This window comes from Vidua macroura, chromosome 1 (assembly GCF_024509145.1).
Source record: "Vidua macroura isolate BioBank_ID:100142 chromosome 1, ASM2450914v1, whole genome shotgun sequence".
NCBI classification, from domain to species: Eukaryota; Metazoa; Chordata; class Aves; order Passeriformes; family Viduidae; genus Vidua; species Vidua macroura.
The window spans coordinates 146,929,876-146,946,657 of NC_071571.1; the positions used below are offsets into that span (position 1 = coordinate 146,929,876).

At 36.0% G+C, this 16,782-nt stretch overlaps 1 protein-coding gene across 2 annotated transcripts in view; it reads right to left on the reverse strand.

The window, feature by feature from the left end:
• Positions 1 to 279: 279 nt before the first annotated feature.
• Positions 280 to 16,782, reverse strand: part of ZFAT (zinc finger and AT-hook domain containing) — a 74,910-nt gene continuing 58,407 nt past the window's right edge. Inside the window, exons 13-17 of one of the 2 annotated variants that reach the window (XM_053982039.1) lie at positions 16,294 to 16,412; positions 14,762 to 14,888; positions 12,545 to 12,675; positions 11,934 to 11,998; positions 1,488 to 1,522 (exon numbers count right to left, since the gene is read on the reverse strand). In XM_053982039.1, the coding sequence (XP_053838014.1) occupies positions 1,519 to 1,522; positions 11,934 to 11,998; positions 12,545 to 12,675; positions 14,762 to 14,888; positions 16,294 to 16,412 (446 nt within the window). In that variant the 3' untranslated portion in view covers positions 1,488 to 1,518. Of the gene's footprint in view, positions 1,523 to 11,933; positions 11,999 to 12,544; positions 12,676 to 14,761; positions 14,889 to 16,293; positions 16,413 to 16,782 lie in introns of both variants that reach the window. The other variant, XM_053982030.1, reaches the window with a different exon arrangement.

The following is a 16,782-nucleotide window of genomic DNA, read 5'->3' on the forward strand; positions in this document are numbered from 1 at the left end:
TCGGATTTTCTCCAGCATCAAGAGAACCCAGCAGACTCAGAAGATGCTGACAATCAACTCATTACATTACATCCACTTAGTCAAAAGCTTTTTTCCATTTTTTTTTTTACCCAGAACACCCATAAATAAGTTCAATTACATAGAAAGGTCTGCTTGTATTTCATGGTGGTACTTTCTTGATAAGAGACTACTAACTGGAGGAATAACTCATCAAAGTCAATGCACACCAGCACTTTTTAATTAGCTACCAAAGGGAAACCAGCACTTAAAAAATTGAAGCATTAGAAGAAAACATGACAATTTTTTATTTATTAATAATTTTTACAGCTCAAATTTAAAAATATTAAACCAGAAACAATTCAAGATTCATGAAAGAAAATCTGGAACTATATACATGCATAATTAAGAATATCTTGATTCTTGTCAATATTTACTTAAGCTTTTTGTACAAATTTTTTCACACAGTCATATTTACAATCATGTCTGTTTAAAACATATGAACATACATCTCTTATAGCATTTACAAATCTTTTGAATATATCTTTTTTCCTTAAAAACAAAAGAATATTTCCTTGATTTGACAGTTTTGGTTTCACCTTATAAATACCAGATGGATATTTATTCAGTGGGATGGAAACAGTTATCATTATTCAAATAGCTAAATAACAGTCATCCCACTGATACCCGGAATTATCACATATGGCTTTAAATACCTCCCAAACTCAAAGGATCATCTCACAGGTATAAACTACAGTCCATCTGTGGTGTGTTTCTAATTAAAACTCCAGCCTTTGTTTGGGTTAGATCCATAGCTCAGCAGACACTTTCTAAGCAGGTACTCAGAGCTAAGAGGCCTTTTTAAATTATAGAAAAAACAACTTTGATTCCAGCCAAGTCAAGAACATATGAAGCATGTATAAAATGGGATGTATGGGCTTTTCCAGACACTCTAGTTATCTTTACAGATGGTTTTTATCATGGGATACCACAGTTTTGAACAGACAATATTTTTGTGAATTTACAGGAATCAAGTGAGAGATCTTCTAAGAAGGGGAAGAATACTTTTTCCTTAAAAGCATCTTCTAGAAACAAAGAAGTCTGAGAAGGTTTTGCACATAATACATCTAAGATACAATCCAACTTACTGATACAGTCCAACCAGTTAGATCACTTCACAAATCAACTGAAAATCCATCAGCTTGCTCGCTTTTGGTTGGGACAAAAAAACCCCAAACCTCTGGCTTTGGCAAATTAAGAAGTCATCTCCTTTGAGCATCGTTCTCTAGAGCTCCTGCACTGATTCTTCCAGAGCTTGCTCCTCCACAGGCTGCACAGCTTCCTGAACATAAACAATGAATTCTGAAGCCTCCCCTCCCTGGGTATAGACAGTGACTGTCTCGATGCCCTCCACCTCATCTGAGGACACCACCAGGTGATGCTGCTCCGACAGCTCCACCGACGCCTGCTGCAGCGTCTCCTGGATCATCAGCGTGTGGTTGGCTGACTGCTCCTCTTCCTTCACCTGAGGAGACAGTGGAGAGCTTAAAGAAATTTCACCTTCCCAAGAAGTACCTGGTATTGTGATGATTAATGGAAATACAGCACACAAATTAGCAATCACACAGTTTTGGAAGAAAATGTCAGTTTTGCAGAAAATGCGAGCGCTTTTGATTAATGAGTGTGTAGCAAGGCAGAATACTGAAAGCACCAACACAGCATCTCAGTTCTGGGCACAGAGAGCTGCAAAATTTCAGGAACACTGGTTCTTTAGAGACAGCTTTAATCTCTCACAGTCACTCATTCAAAACTGCTTTAATTTAAATAAATCCGAACTCAGTCAATTCCTCTAGTAGCACTGAGTTGAGAACCCATCCAAAACCATGTGAGAAAACACCTACTGTATCCACTTTTTTCTTTCTCTCTAGTCAATGGCTGCTCTTAGAAGTGCAAATTTCACTGTAAACCTTAAGGGATTTTATTAGAAAAATGTGAAATATAAATATCACTGAAATAGATTCCTAAGGCCTACTGTTTGTGAGGCAGCAATGCTTACATTATTGAAAGGAAAGTGACAGAGACAAGTGAAAATAAAGGATTTTTTACTTAACATTTTGCTTCTTGTCAAAATTTTAAAAAGCAACACAATCTGGTGTTGAATTCCAAATTCATAGAAGTGCCTGTCAATTACTGAAATGCAGTACATACTAGAATGCAAAACCAAATCTTAATCCTCTAGCAGACCCGTATAAAATTCCCATGCAAAGTACTCCAGAGAAGTATAAATAAATCAGGAAACTGGAAGTCATATGGAAGAAATGCATTCTCTCAAGTTATTAGTGATAAAATAATCTACTTTTAAGGAGAGAACAGAACAGCAATTTTTCAGTATGCAAGACATATGCAAAAACATTTGTTAGGGGAAGGTGTCCCTACCCATGGCAGGAAGGTTGGAATGAGATGATTTTTACAGTCCTTTCCAATCCAAACCATTCTAGGAATCTATGGTTCTGTTGCTGGAGCAAAGTGTGCTCCTGCAGCACTGAAATCTTAAGTGATCTTACAAAGAAGAGGTCAGACATGGTAGATTCTATGAAGTATGGAATCTAAGAGTTACAGAAGTTAGAAAGGGCTTATTTTTTTTTTTTTTTTCATTAGAAGCTGGATCAAAAGTAAACAGCAGTAGCACAGTCAAATTCAAGTAAATATAATTAAGATCACTAATGCTATTTAAGAAGGGAGTGGAAACAGAAGGGAAGAACTACAGTGGGGATTCCAAGGATCTGTTTGGTCCCTTAGAGACAAGCAAGGAGAAAAATAGGCTCTATATGTTTGTTTTCCTGATGCTCTTTTCTCATTTAATTTTTTTCCTTAAGCAACCATTCTCTTTGTTATACAGTGACTTTGCTTTTGACTTTTCTATTTCGTGTTTAAAATACCTGTCAGAAGAAGATTTCAGAGATTCACAAGACCGTTAGAACTTCACAGCACTCTGAACTTTCACTCAATTAATAAGGCTATAGAAAGATTTTCTTGAACAATAATGAGTATGTCCAGGTGTTAAATTATGCAGAGGGCCCCAAGTCAGTATGGCTGTAATATACTAATGAAATAAATGTGGATTTTATCTGGTGAAAGATTTAACATCTAAAGGGAATCTGGCCATTGCCACTGACCTTAATGCAACAGCACAGTCGTATGTACCAATGCTCAATCTGGCTTCATTGCACAGGATTCAGTTTATAGGGATAAAAAAATACAGGAGTGGAATGAAGTCCTTTTCACATTCTTTTATCAAACATATCTAAATGTTTTATTTGAAATATAGCTTAAACAGCTCCTGCTGAAGTTCAAGCTCAACACCCTATACAAGTAGATGATGCTGGATGTTTTCTTGGCACAGTAAAATTTGCAACCAGCCTCAGAAAGAACAATTTATGCAGGCATCATAGAATCAAAGAGCAATAGACTCAGAATGGTTTGGATTGACAGGGAACTTGGAGATTATCTAGTTCCAACCCCTCTGCCATGGGCAGGGACACCTCCACTAGGGCTATCCAGCCTGGCCTCGAATGCTCCAGGGATGGGGCATCCACAACTTCTCTGGGCAATCTGTTCCCGTGCCTCACTACCCTCTGAGTAAAGAATTGCTTTGCTTCCTATCATCTAATCTAAGTCTCTCCTTTTTGAGTTTATAAACAATCCTCCTTGTCCTTTCCCTCTCTGTCAAAAATCACTTGCTCTTTTTATAAGGACCTTTCACCCCTCACTAATGGAAATTTGAGCCTCTCTTTGAAAAGCAAGGAGCTAAATAATGAAAAAAACTCACAGAACTGTAAACTTTTGTCTCTTGCTGCTCCTAATGCACCCTTTTATTATTTTTTAATTATTAAAGAAACCCTAGATCCTATTGAAAGCAACTGAGCATCTGTGAATTCTTATACCAAACGCCCTTTTCATAACTGTCCTCTCCTCTTTCCTGAGGGTACTCACTCCACTCAGCTCTGTGGAAGTTAAGGACATACACAAGATCTACTAATGAATATTGCAACAGGCCATGAGAAGTCTAATCACCATTGAATTCAAATAGGAAGCTGCAGTTAGAAATGGTAGATAATCAGAATCTCACAACTTGTTATGAATCAGCTCACAATTACAGCCCTTGATGTTAGAGATGCTCAAACAAATACAGAAATAGGGATGTCTAAAATGTGGCCCTATAATTATGCAATATACACTAATCCCTCTTGTTTTTGTGCACTACACATAACCCCCTGACAACATGCCTCAGGCCAGAAAAATTACACTACATTTGCTAAGAGCTGCAGGAATGCACAATACAGTATGAGATGGATCTCACTGTTGTCACTCTAAATCAAAACCCATAAATAATTTTAAATATAGCTCTGTGAATGTACATAAATAATGAAGAGAGGAAAATAAATAAAGCATAGTTGACACAAAAATGAAATGAAAGCAGAATCTCATTCAATTCAATAGCAGCAATCTAATACTTATTCAGTTTTATATCCTTTTGAAATGAAAATGGCCAATAAAGAAAGTTAATTTAAACTCCCTACCTGACTTTATCGATGTGGGTTTATTACCCTTGTCATGCAGGGTAAAGAAAACTAATGCCTTTATTTCTGGTGTTTCTAGCTTCCAGTATCTTTTTTGGACAGCTATCTGTAATCCTTTTAGTTTGACAAATCACCACATTATTTGAGATATTTACATTTCAAATCAGTTCAATGTTTACATGCTTCTGTTTGGTTCCTATTAGATTGTTCCACAGGGAATAATCACAAAATGTTAATTTACATCCCTCAAATTGATGAAACAGTGGGACAGCTGCCATCTGAATGAACGAAGTCACCACACTCAATTCTCTTTATTGGCTTCTGAAATCTTTTGAAGAGCAGCATCCAAGACCTCTTTTCTGTTTGAGAGTCAGCTGAAAAGCATCTGTCTGCTTATCCTTCATTAAAGAATGACAGCAAGGAGCTGAAGCCACACACAGCTGGCATATTAAATCAAGTCAGTACCTGCATAAATATTCTTTATTAACTAAATCTGTCTCTCACAAAAGCCAATGGGACTTTCACCACCATGTTTTCTTATGAAGCTCAACACTTCTAAATTCCAAATGTTCTTAATTTACATATCCAAGGATCATCCAAATACATGGAAGTATTCATTACAAATGTGTCACTCTTACAGAAATCTCTTTCTCTCAAAACAATAAAGTATTTTTAAATTTGAAATAAATGAATTCAAGCCATTAAGGAAAACATACTTCTTCCCTTTCCTAAAAGGAGTAAGAAAAAATATTTGCAGTAAGATGCTAAAGCCTTTTCCTTGCTCTAGAACTCATTTTGTGAAATACTGTAATATCTTCAATTTTATTTGAAGTCAGCAGGAGTTCCAGGTCCATTGTGCTTAAAACAGTTTTGCTGGGCCTGTCCCCAAATCCTCAGTAGAATCTCCCTCTTGATTTCACATTGAATGCTGCTTTTCAGTTTGCCATGAAGCAGAAAAGTTAATCACAGAGATCTTTCAGATTTTCAAAACCTTATACTAGGCTGCAGATGCTCCTATTTATATCATAAAGCATCAGTAAGAAAATATACAAAATATCTGCAGAAAGGATTAAAATGAAAGCATTTTAGATCACAGAGACCACCTGGATATGTGATGTGTCAGCTTACATTGGTGCCTACAAGCTTTGCTCAGTATCATCAGAATAATTTCAACGCTTTCTCAGTTCTGGTTTACATACAGATATATTGTGTAAAAAAGACACACAGAACACACTGTAATTTGATCATTTGAATCTCTATAATGAGCTACAAAACAAAGACAATCTGGTGCATAATGGTTTTGTAATAATAAGAGGCTTGAGTATGAAAGAATTGCTTTGCATAAAAGCAGCAAGGCGACAAATCTTTGTACTATTGATGCAGATTTTTAAAAACTTTTTGCAATTGGCTGGTTGAATATACCCAACAGAAGGACTGTGGTTGCACATGGCACTCATCTGGCAAAATGCTGGATCAATGCTGGATCACCTCATGTCCTTTTGAGGCAGAATGGCAACACTGCCATTGTTTTAGGAGCTCTAACAGGACAGGGATCTTGACTGAGATTTTATCTGTACCTTACAGAGATGAGAACTCCTAATCCCCATCTGCCCCATTTAAAACTTTCCATTGCTGTTACTGCTACAGGAAGCATCAGATTGCTCTGTGTTCTAAAGCAACTACAAAATTGACAATCAACATGTGCATAACTCCATACACTGGCAAATTTTCTAGATTACCACCAGCAGCCATCATCACATCAGGACCAATCCAAGCAGACTGAAATACAAGGTGTGCTGCTGAAGCATAATGTTCAGTAGCCTCTGATGTGACAGCCATGCTAATAATAGGTATTTACTTTTGAAGATGTGCTACGCTATAAAATTCTTTTCTGTGATCTGCTTTGAGCTGATGTATAATCTTTACTCTGCCTTCCTACTGCTGTCACTTTGAAGAAAGTGACTTACCATGGTAGGTTTTTACTGGAGCCTGAAGAGATCACAGAATAAAAGGATTAAAGGGACTAAAATAAAGGGTGAAACACATGGAAATCCTATATTTTCTGATTATCTTCTGATAAAGATCTGTTTAGTTATTGTAATAGCTGATATACTTATTCTCCAGAACACATTATGTCTAAGTTAAAAATAGGTTACTATCCTTTTCAGAAATAAATTTAACCTTTCACTTCGGTCTACAGTAGTAAAATCATCAGTAAATCCTTCTGAGTGGAAGGAAAAGAAAGAGAATTCAGCAGCCAACTACCGCACTTTATTGTTAATATTCATGTAGTGCTTTGGATCAGGACCTGGATTGTATCAGCTATGCTACATGAAAAGAGTAGTTGATGCCCCAAAGACCTTATAATTTCAGTATCATTTCAGTATAAAACAAGACAAAGTAAGCAGACATAAAAAAAGGGAAGTGAGAGAGTAAAACATAAATGGGACAGTGGTAGTTCAGTGTGACAGGCATTAGTGTCAATATACAACAGCCTATTCACAGATAATTGCTGCCATCATATTTTTGACAAGTAATTGAGAAGACAATGAGGTACAAATGGCTCCTCATTAAAAATCCACAGAACTAAGCACAAGATGGAAGAAGGCATTAGAAATTTATTTGAAAAAAGTAATAAGCAACTAAATCTTCATCAACTGAGCAAAGGTAGGAGACAAAATCTTTAATGAGAAATGGGACTCTAAATAGAAAAGGGGTAAAAACTTCAGGAAAGGAAAACAAGACTTTGTTTGATGTGGCATAAAAAGGAACATCAAGTAAACAGGATAAGAGAAGCTGATGACAAGAAGAGGAGCAAAAGTAATCTTTGAGTGTTTTTCTGAAAGATACAAAAGGGATAAAACATAAATTGTGAATGTCAGAAAAAAGATTATCAGAGTTAACTGTAGCATAAAATAATGATGGCTTGGGCAACCATTGTAGCTAAAAGGTTGAAATGGGAAATCATATAGGAGTCATCATTCAGAACAAATTGGCACCATTTAGGTATTCACCTTCAGGCAAGGCCCAAGAATGTTCCTGAGGAGGAAATCAGCTCTCTGGCTTGAAAAAATAGGGAAGACATCCCACAGAGTTGAGAAATGAAGTGGACTTCTGATGAACAACTGTGCAGAAAGGCTGATATAATCACCTTATAATAATAATATCTAGTGATTAACACAAAATTCTCAGCCATCTTCAGAGTGAGCTAAAAGTGATGGTTCTAGAGCACACAAACCCAGTGCAGTATCACAGGCCTAAGAAAAAAACAAATTACCAGCAAATTTGTCCATCGCCATCTAAATGAGAAAAACCCTGAAAAACAGATAACATGCAATCAAATTGAACTGGTTACAACAGTGCACACCAATGTAAACCTTTGGTTTGCAATCCAAAATTCTACTGCTCTGTAGCAGTAATTTGATGCAAAAATAAGAACTCATATTTGGACAGAGAACTCTACATGCTTTCTACTCCTTGTGTCAAAGAGATCTGATACAAGAAATAAACTGTATAAAAAATGAATGAATTAAATCAGGTAGTATCTTGCTGCCATTAAACATTCCTGCTAACAAACACTGGCAATGGAAGAGCAACAACTAGAAGAGAAACTAGAGCTGATGGACACAGACCAAGAAGAGGAAACACTTCTGGTGTTCTGGTCAATGCAGTGAGGGATTCAGGAACTAAGCTTTCAAGGATATTCTTCATATATTGTGAAATCAAGAATATGCACTTTGAAATATTGTTTCCTTGGAGAGTTACAGCATTACACACTGAAAGAATCTCCTCTAGAAAAAATAACCTATCAGGGCTGTTAATTTCTGAAGGTAATGCTTCCTCACAAGAAACTCAGTATTTAAATCAAACAAATGTTTAACTTGGAAGAAACTTTTTATGGAATAATTAATATCCTTTGTTTGATGCACACTCTAACTGAAAGAAACAGCTAAATATCAAGGCAGTTTGTAGTGAAACACTATCTCTATTCTAGTTAACACACAGATTTTGTGTGAAAAAAGTCTTTGAACACAGGCTTGCAGAGACTGTAAATCAAGGGTTTGTGTGATACTGGCCTGACTGCTTATGCTTGGCATGTAAGCCAGGAAAATAGTCCAACCCTATAAATAATGGATTGAATATCCTCTTCTAGCAAAATAAACAAAAAAACAAATGAATCAATCTCCACCCTAATCACAAGGGCAAAAGTACATCTGTAATAGGACACAGCACAGAGAGTTGAATGTACAGAAAGGGAAGTGTCCTGTTTTACCCTTCCAGTCCCTTCACCTTCCCATGAGCTGTTCCCACACAACTCCTTTCTCCCCAGTCTCTTGCCTATATTTACCATCCACTATGCAGAGCATTTCCTGGCTTTTCTAAGCATTTATTAGCCTCTTTTCTAGTTGTTCTTCAAGCTTAGCACTCTTTCTTCTATCCCTTTTCCCACCTTGCTACTTTTTTCGTCTTTAAGCAGAGCAGAACAACTCAAATGTCCTGCCATGAAGATGTATCTTCATCAGCTCTTTTACAGAGAGATCCACAGTAGATCCTAGTAACTGAACAAGGATGGATTTCTCCCGCCATGCTGTGATCAAACCTTCAAAGGGGATTTTTGCCAGTCTCAGATCACATTGGTAAAACTTCACATTACTAACTTTTTTCCCTCAGGCATTTGATGAGATATTTATATTACTCTCTTTATCAGTTGCATATTTTCAGTGCTCACACAACTGGATTTATCCCAAACTAGAAAAAATTTAACTTTGATAACAGATTAGTATACTGACTCACAGGCACAATTAAGATAAGATCATTTCAGGCTCCAGACACAACCTTGGAAAGGTCTCATACATGTGACACTGTGACACTAACAGAGCCAAGAATGATTCCTATTTACCAAACATAATCCAAGCTAAGCAGGGCTAACTTTGCATTTTTGGGGTTTAAAATCGTAAGTTGAATCCCAATTCTAGCTGGAATTGGTTACTGTTATGTTGTAAAAGCCTTTTCTTTAATATAATCATTCATATAAACAAGAAATATAAAGTTTCCTAATTCACAACTGAAATTTTGTTCTCGACATGCAATTCAGGAGCTGTGAAGGACAATCTGATCTTGATTTCACCTCCATTATAATGTGTATTTATAATTTAGTGTACTTGCAGTAAGACCACAAGCAGAACAATAATTTAATAGAAGAACTCCTCAAACACGTTATCCTTTATGTCCTGTGACCTAGTAGAAAACAATTTTAAAATTATACCAGTTAGACCTAATTAATACACCAGGTATCTTCTAAGATGATAAAAAGGACTTAGGGATAAATATAGAGTTTTTTCTGGAGGCAAAATTCTTGAATTAACCGGAAGCTCTAGAGGCACAGCACACTGAAGATATGTAAGCACACGTTAGAGAAGTGCTAAAGCATGAGCATAGCAGCATTACTGAGAGATACAGCTGGATTTATACAAGATTTTGAGGATAAAGTGTAAATGAGAATTTTATGAGTTAAAAGTAAGGATGAGGACAGCTGTGGGAGAAATAAATTTCCAGGGAGGAAAGAGGAAACAAAAATAGGAACACTAGAGTGTAACATTTACAGCAAAAAAAAAAATCCTTTTGAAACATTCCAGTAGTTTAGAATTAGAAGAAATTTCTTGGTGCAAATAGAGAAATATGAAGGAAACTTGTGAGGGCTAGCTAAAAATGAGATTTGAAAGTAAGAACTGATATAAGAAATGGGTAATGTATGTCCTTAGAGAAAAAGAAAAAAACAAACAGCATAAAAATCAGGACAACTACAATAAATGTTGTTGAGGAAAGAAAAAATGGATCCAAGCTGCTAAGCAAGGTCTCCGTGAGGCCATTAAAGAGCAGGAGTGGAAATTCAGTGACGGATGATGTCGATAGATTGCTGACACCCTGAATGAATTCTTTGTTTCACACAATCCACAAGAGAAGCTGAAGGTCACAGAAGAAAGTGTGGAATACATTTTCCAGTAGGAAAGTGAAATATGAACATATCTAAAGGTCACTTCAAAGTTAACAATTAGGAACCAATGATAATTAAAACTCAACCAAGTTATAGGTACAAATGAGGAATATCCCACAGAAAGCAACTCAGTATTGAAGAAAAAGCCTGACAGTTTCTAATGGGGGAGGATTAAAGTCAATCTAATAACATTTAAAGACTTCTTTCCCTCGGATTAAAATTTGCTGTGCCTGTAATTCTGGAGCGATTTTCTGGTGGGAAGACAAGAGTTGGAAAGTAACTACGGCTATATAACACACCAGATTATGATAAAAAACCAATTTCTGTAGAAAAATAAAAGAAAAAAGAAAAGAGAAAAATGAAAAGAAAAATTTTTAAAATGTAGAAGATTCTAAAGGGAGGGGGAAAGGGGGCATAAAAAGAATAGTAGAAAATATATTCTGTGCTCTGAGAATTCAATATTTCATTTAATACAGGAGTGGTGCTTGTAAGAGTTTGATATCACTGAGAGTCACTGATGTATAGAGGGAAAAAGAAGTGATTAAGGCTTAGCAGTCCGCAAACTCAAAAGGCTAGAAACATGGATTGAAAAGTGAAGAAGAAAATTAATTTGGAATATAAATATTTACTTAGAAAAAGTTACCAGTAAATTCAGAGGGTCCAACAAGGAAGTTAATAGATTTTATGATGACTCAGATATTGATCAGAGTTAATACCTGTATATTTAAAGTTTAACACTCAGATATCAAAACATTCTCTAGGCAGCTCTATTTCAGCAGCCACTTTCTCCTATACCTTTAGTACAACAGCCTCAAAAGATGAATTTCTTTAGGGAAGAACTAATTTCAATAATATTGACAAACACCAATTACTAATACTGCATTCAACCCCTAAACAGGTCACCTCTATAGCACAGCATGCACATTGGTAATGGCTATACTATAAAAGGTTTTTTAAACTTGCATGTAATTGGACCACACTGTCTCTTCTCTTTAATGACTGAATTTAGTTTTCAAATTTGGGTATGTTATTCTACAAAAAAGCCCTAAACTCTTACATAGTTTCTAGTCAAAATACCTGTTAAGTATTGCAAAGGAATATCTGAAAATGCTCTTGCTTCAAATTCTGCCTTTTGTGACATCTGGGCAGCAAGCTTAGGAATTATCCAAGTACTTCACACACCATGAACTTCACACTTCTGTGATGCTCTCATGAACTCTATGTTCAAAACACTACAAAAAATGCTGAACTCAAAAGTTAGTTTCAGCACTCAGAATAATCAGTTCTGGTTCATTTAAATAAAAGGAGTTACTTAAACTCTTTGGGAAGTTAAAACTTCACATGTACTTTCCTTTCCTCACCTGTCAACCACTGAGTGCAGAGACCCCAGTGAATCAGTGGGGACAGGGATAAGCAAAGAGCTGTGCTGAAAGAGAAGGAACAAGCAGAGTTTAAAGAACACTGAGAGAAGAATGAAAAATGGAAGTTAGCAGACACCTGTGAGGAGGAAATACTGAGCAAAAGTCTTCATGTTTGAACCCAACAGACACCTCAAATTGAAATTTATTTCCTTTTGCTTGCTGCACCAAGGACCACCTGAATCTTTTAGATGACAATGGCATTAAGTGTCTGCACAAAATAAGTATGTTATTTTATAAAGCCTGAAAACACCTGCTAGAAAAAAGCTGTATTTTCACATACATATCTACATACAGATACAGGTGTATTTATTCATTCAAAAACTATAAAACATACAAAACTATATGCATTTTTAGATGTATAAAGATATATGTGTATATATGTATAAACATGTACATGTGTGGGCATGTAAACACCCAGTGAAAAATCAGGAAAAGTTCTCTATGTGTCTTGAATGATCATTCAAAATTTGTCCCTTGCGAAGTAACACCCATTTCACAATAAATATATGAAAATTAAATGTGGCTGGTTTAGAGAAGAAAAGAGCTCTTACCTGCTTGACCACTGTCACTGTGCCAGGTGCCATGGTAACGACAGAAGCCACTGCGGTGGCATCGTGGGACTCCGAACCCAACTCAATGATCTGCTGCAGGATGTTTACAGCTGTTGGATCCAGTCTTTCACCTTATCAGAAAGACAGCAGCCTTAAGATCATCACAGTAGGACAGTTCTGAGGCTATATGAATCAAACAACACAGCCCTGACTCGCAGTGCTGCTGGTACAATTCAAAAAGCTCAATAATGTGACATTTTAATAACAGATCTATGGCAGGGAAGTATTCACAAAATAAATTTGCCCAGGGAGTGCATGAATCAGCAAGTGCAGCCACACTGATCACTTCTATGCCTATTTGAAAGACATCTAAAAGAGTACATTGAATAAAGAAACAACATAGCAGGAATTGCAAATTAGGAAGCTGCAAGACTTTACAAATCCAAAAGTGTATTTATCAGTCATTCACCTTACACAGAACCTGCCTGTATACCAATAACCATAACAGCTATTTGGTATTTTAGAAACCTGTGTTTACCCTCTGTCTGGTCCTCTGCAATACCCCTCAACCTAAATGAAGAAGTTTTATCACTAACCTGCTGAAGGAAAAGGTTAATTGCTTAACCTCATACTGATCATTTTATGAACACTGGATCAGAACATGTCTGTCCTTTTAAAAAAATTTTCTGATGCATGTAGCCCTGCCAAAGGAAAGGGATGTTTACAAAAAAACCCAAACAAAACATTTATAGTTGTACTCTTACTTCTCACAAGGCGTGAAAGACCTGAATGCAGAAAAATGTTTTTTGTTATGCAGGAATACAAATTCCTACCAATGGCCCACCATTCCTACATGCCCACTGTCAGCATGAGGGAGATGTCAGACAGAAAGAAAGAAACTGTCAGGGTCATGTAAAGCTTCCTTATATTTGCTTTAATCACTGTCAGAGACAGAAAAGAGATAGAAAACAGAATAAATCTAATTTCCTAAGTTAAACTCTTTTAAACTGAGGTTGACACTGTGATAGTATAGGTAGTCTAAGTCAGATAGTTTAACTTCAAATAGAAAGTAGTTATATTTTGTAATTTATGTAAGAAACAACCGTATCTGAGTACTGGAAAAGGTTTGCTTGCTTTGGGTTTTTTTAACTATAAAACTGCCTTTAGACAAGATACTACTGTTTTTATACAGAGGGAATATGCGGGAAGAGTACCTGAAGTTGGATGCTCTAAAAAGAAGATTACTCAAAAAATTATAGCTTCATGCTTAAAATAAAGACTGCTATGTACAGTACATTCCATGACAATATTTATTTTAATTTAGATATACAGAAGTTTAAGAAAAGTTCTCAAGAAGTTTTCACTTATTCAGAATCTCAACTCATTAAAGTAATATACAGAAACTGGCAGTAATGTAATTTAATTGCAACATGCTTGGAAAATCCATAAAAACTGAGAGTTTTTGACATGTATCTCCACTGTGAACTATAAAGACTACAATGGCAAGCAATTGTAAAATGCTGTCTTCCCATAACCAAGGCATTTATTTATATATATTAAAAAAATTCCAAAAACAACAACAACATAGGAACACCTACTCTAGTCTCTGGTGTTTTAACACTCTAAGAAATCTGGGCATTTTTTCTTTTCTCCTGGTTTTTGTTATTTCCCACTTGGCAGACATTATCTAATACTACTCTTTTACTATTTTCCTTCTCAGCCTGATACAGAATAGCTCACTTAGTTTTGTGCACCACCAAAATTGAGATTGTTAGTGCTGTCTTGGGAATGTGGTAAATGAGCTATTCCAGCATGTCACTCCTGCAGTCTTGCTGACTAAAGCCAGAGAGGGAGAAAAATAATAGCCAGAGAACTGTCATTAGATACACACCATCTACTCTGCCAAGATAGCTAATTTCACAGCATATTTAATAATATAGGCAGGAAATTTCACACAGCTAATAATAAAGTGCAAAACAGGCAGTGATAAGTATTAATGAATTCAGGATATAGGAATTCATAATGAATTATAATTTTTCCTTTATACTTAAAGAAAATATAACCCCCCAGAAGAAAGTTCTGGACTACTTATTTCATAATTTTTAACAGAATATTACAGGAGAAGAAGATTACATATTGCCCATTACACTCAAAAGAATTGGATATTTTGGAAGAAAAGGTGTATTTGTGTTCCAACCCAGGAAAAAGGTAACTTACTGTTCTCAGAAGTGTATCTGAGGTTCTGTAATGCAGCCACAGCAGCCTGAGTGCCTTGAACATCTTCTCCAGCCTCTGTGATATGGAGATACTGAGTAGATGCTTCTTCGGAAACCTCAGCAGTTAACTTGGAAACAAAACCCAGCCAAGGCATGAATAAATTCATTTCAGCAATTTAACAGAAATAAGGAATGAGTTTGGACAACAAATACTGTAACAAGAGCTATACTGGGTGAAACAGAATTCAAGAAGAGTGTAACATGGGAGACAGGATAATCATTCTACAGTGTTCTTCTAGATTCTACTTCAAAAGTTGTTTTAAGAATGCAAAGTTATCTTGACCTTATTTTTGTTGCACAGCTATCTTGGAACTAACAGTAAACTTGTACTGTACCAGGGTTTAGCAAAGACCTTTTGAGCATAATTAATTTACAATGTGGATCTGTTAAAACACTTCAGATGCTTGAAAAAAATGACATTTTATTTCAGAAAAGTTATCCTTTCCATAAACTATGTTTTTTTCAAGACAAGCTGTCAATATATATTCCTCCTCTGATGGGACTCTATTGCCAATTCAGCAACAGTCATTCTTGCACCCAGGATGTCCCCTTATTTTTCCAGCTTTGGGCAGCTACAGGCAAAGTGTACAGAGAATCATTTGGAATATGGATAAAAGACTTTGAAGGGTTACATTTTAAAAGGCTTGTCCTGTCTTCTTTGAACAGCTGTCCAAATAGAACCTACGCCAGTGTTTTTCAAAGACTTATCCTTCTGTGTGTGGATACTCAATAACTGTTAGACAAGACCTGTAAGTCAGCTCTTCCAAATCAGGCATTAGATTTGCGATGGGGGTCAGACTGAAATTTAGCAGCAGAGGCCTATAACTGTGGGGGTCAGCCAGCTGCAGTTGGCTCTTGGCTTTTTCCTCAATCTGGACTTCAAAATCAGCCTGCTCGGGCAGTGGAAGACACTCTGCTGGCCAACCATAATTTTTTAATGAAAGTGTCTAAATCTGTGCTTTTCCCATCGATTCTGCATCTCCAGGATTGAAGCTGAAAGCACAGAACATATCATAGAAGACTTACTCTGCATAACATTATAGTTTTTTCAGATAGTCAATTTAAAAATTCAGTTTTCTAGATTCTAGACTTCTCTGGACCAAGACATAAGCTTTTTTCTGCAGCTTTGCTCATCTTACAGTTAACACGAGTGAATATTCAGCATATTACAAAAAGCAGTAAGTTTTTCAATTTCACACTTTTTTTGCTAAAGCTTTCACCCTTTCTGCTGCAAACAGAGGACTAGAAGCCTAAAATGCAAAAATAAGCATTTACGAGGTTGTTAACCCTACCATATATTAAAATTTAACAGACATAGCAAGGCATGCATTCAAGCAAAGATAAAATCCCACGACCTTCTGATCTTATATAAAGTCAGAACCACATTTTTTCACACTTCTTATTTTTATTCTTACTTTTCTCCCCAGAATTTTAAAAAATCTTAGGGTCAAACCTATTGTTATTTTGCTTTACCTCCCACTTGGTCTCCCCATCATTCTCCACCAACTTCATTCCATGCTTATTTTTAAGATGTCTGTTGAACTCCCATTTTGTACCGTACACAAAACTGCAAACAGGACACTTAATGCCACCTACAAGACAACACAAATAAATTCTTTGAGTTATTTTCATATACATTATTTTTCAACACAGCAACAAGCTGTTTAATTTGACCCCATCTCAATCAAGCTGTGTAACTGTGACACATTTTCTTTCAGCTATTTATCCAACATGAAATATGTTAATATTTAACATACACATTAGTGGCATACTTTAGTAATATTTTTAAAATGTGTCTTCTCTGTTCTACAGTTTCTCTATTTTATACAGCTGTTCTAGTTTTCTTAAGTTTCAAAACAAACGATTTTTTTTTTACATTAGCAAAGTAAACTAGGAAGCATTAACAATGCAATATTCTCTTTACCCAAATATTTTTGCTCTTGAGTTTTATGTTAACATGCA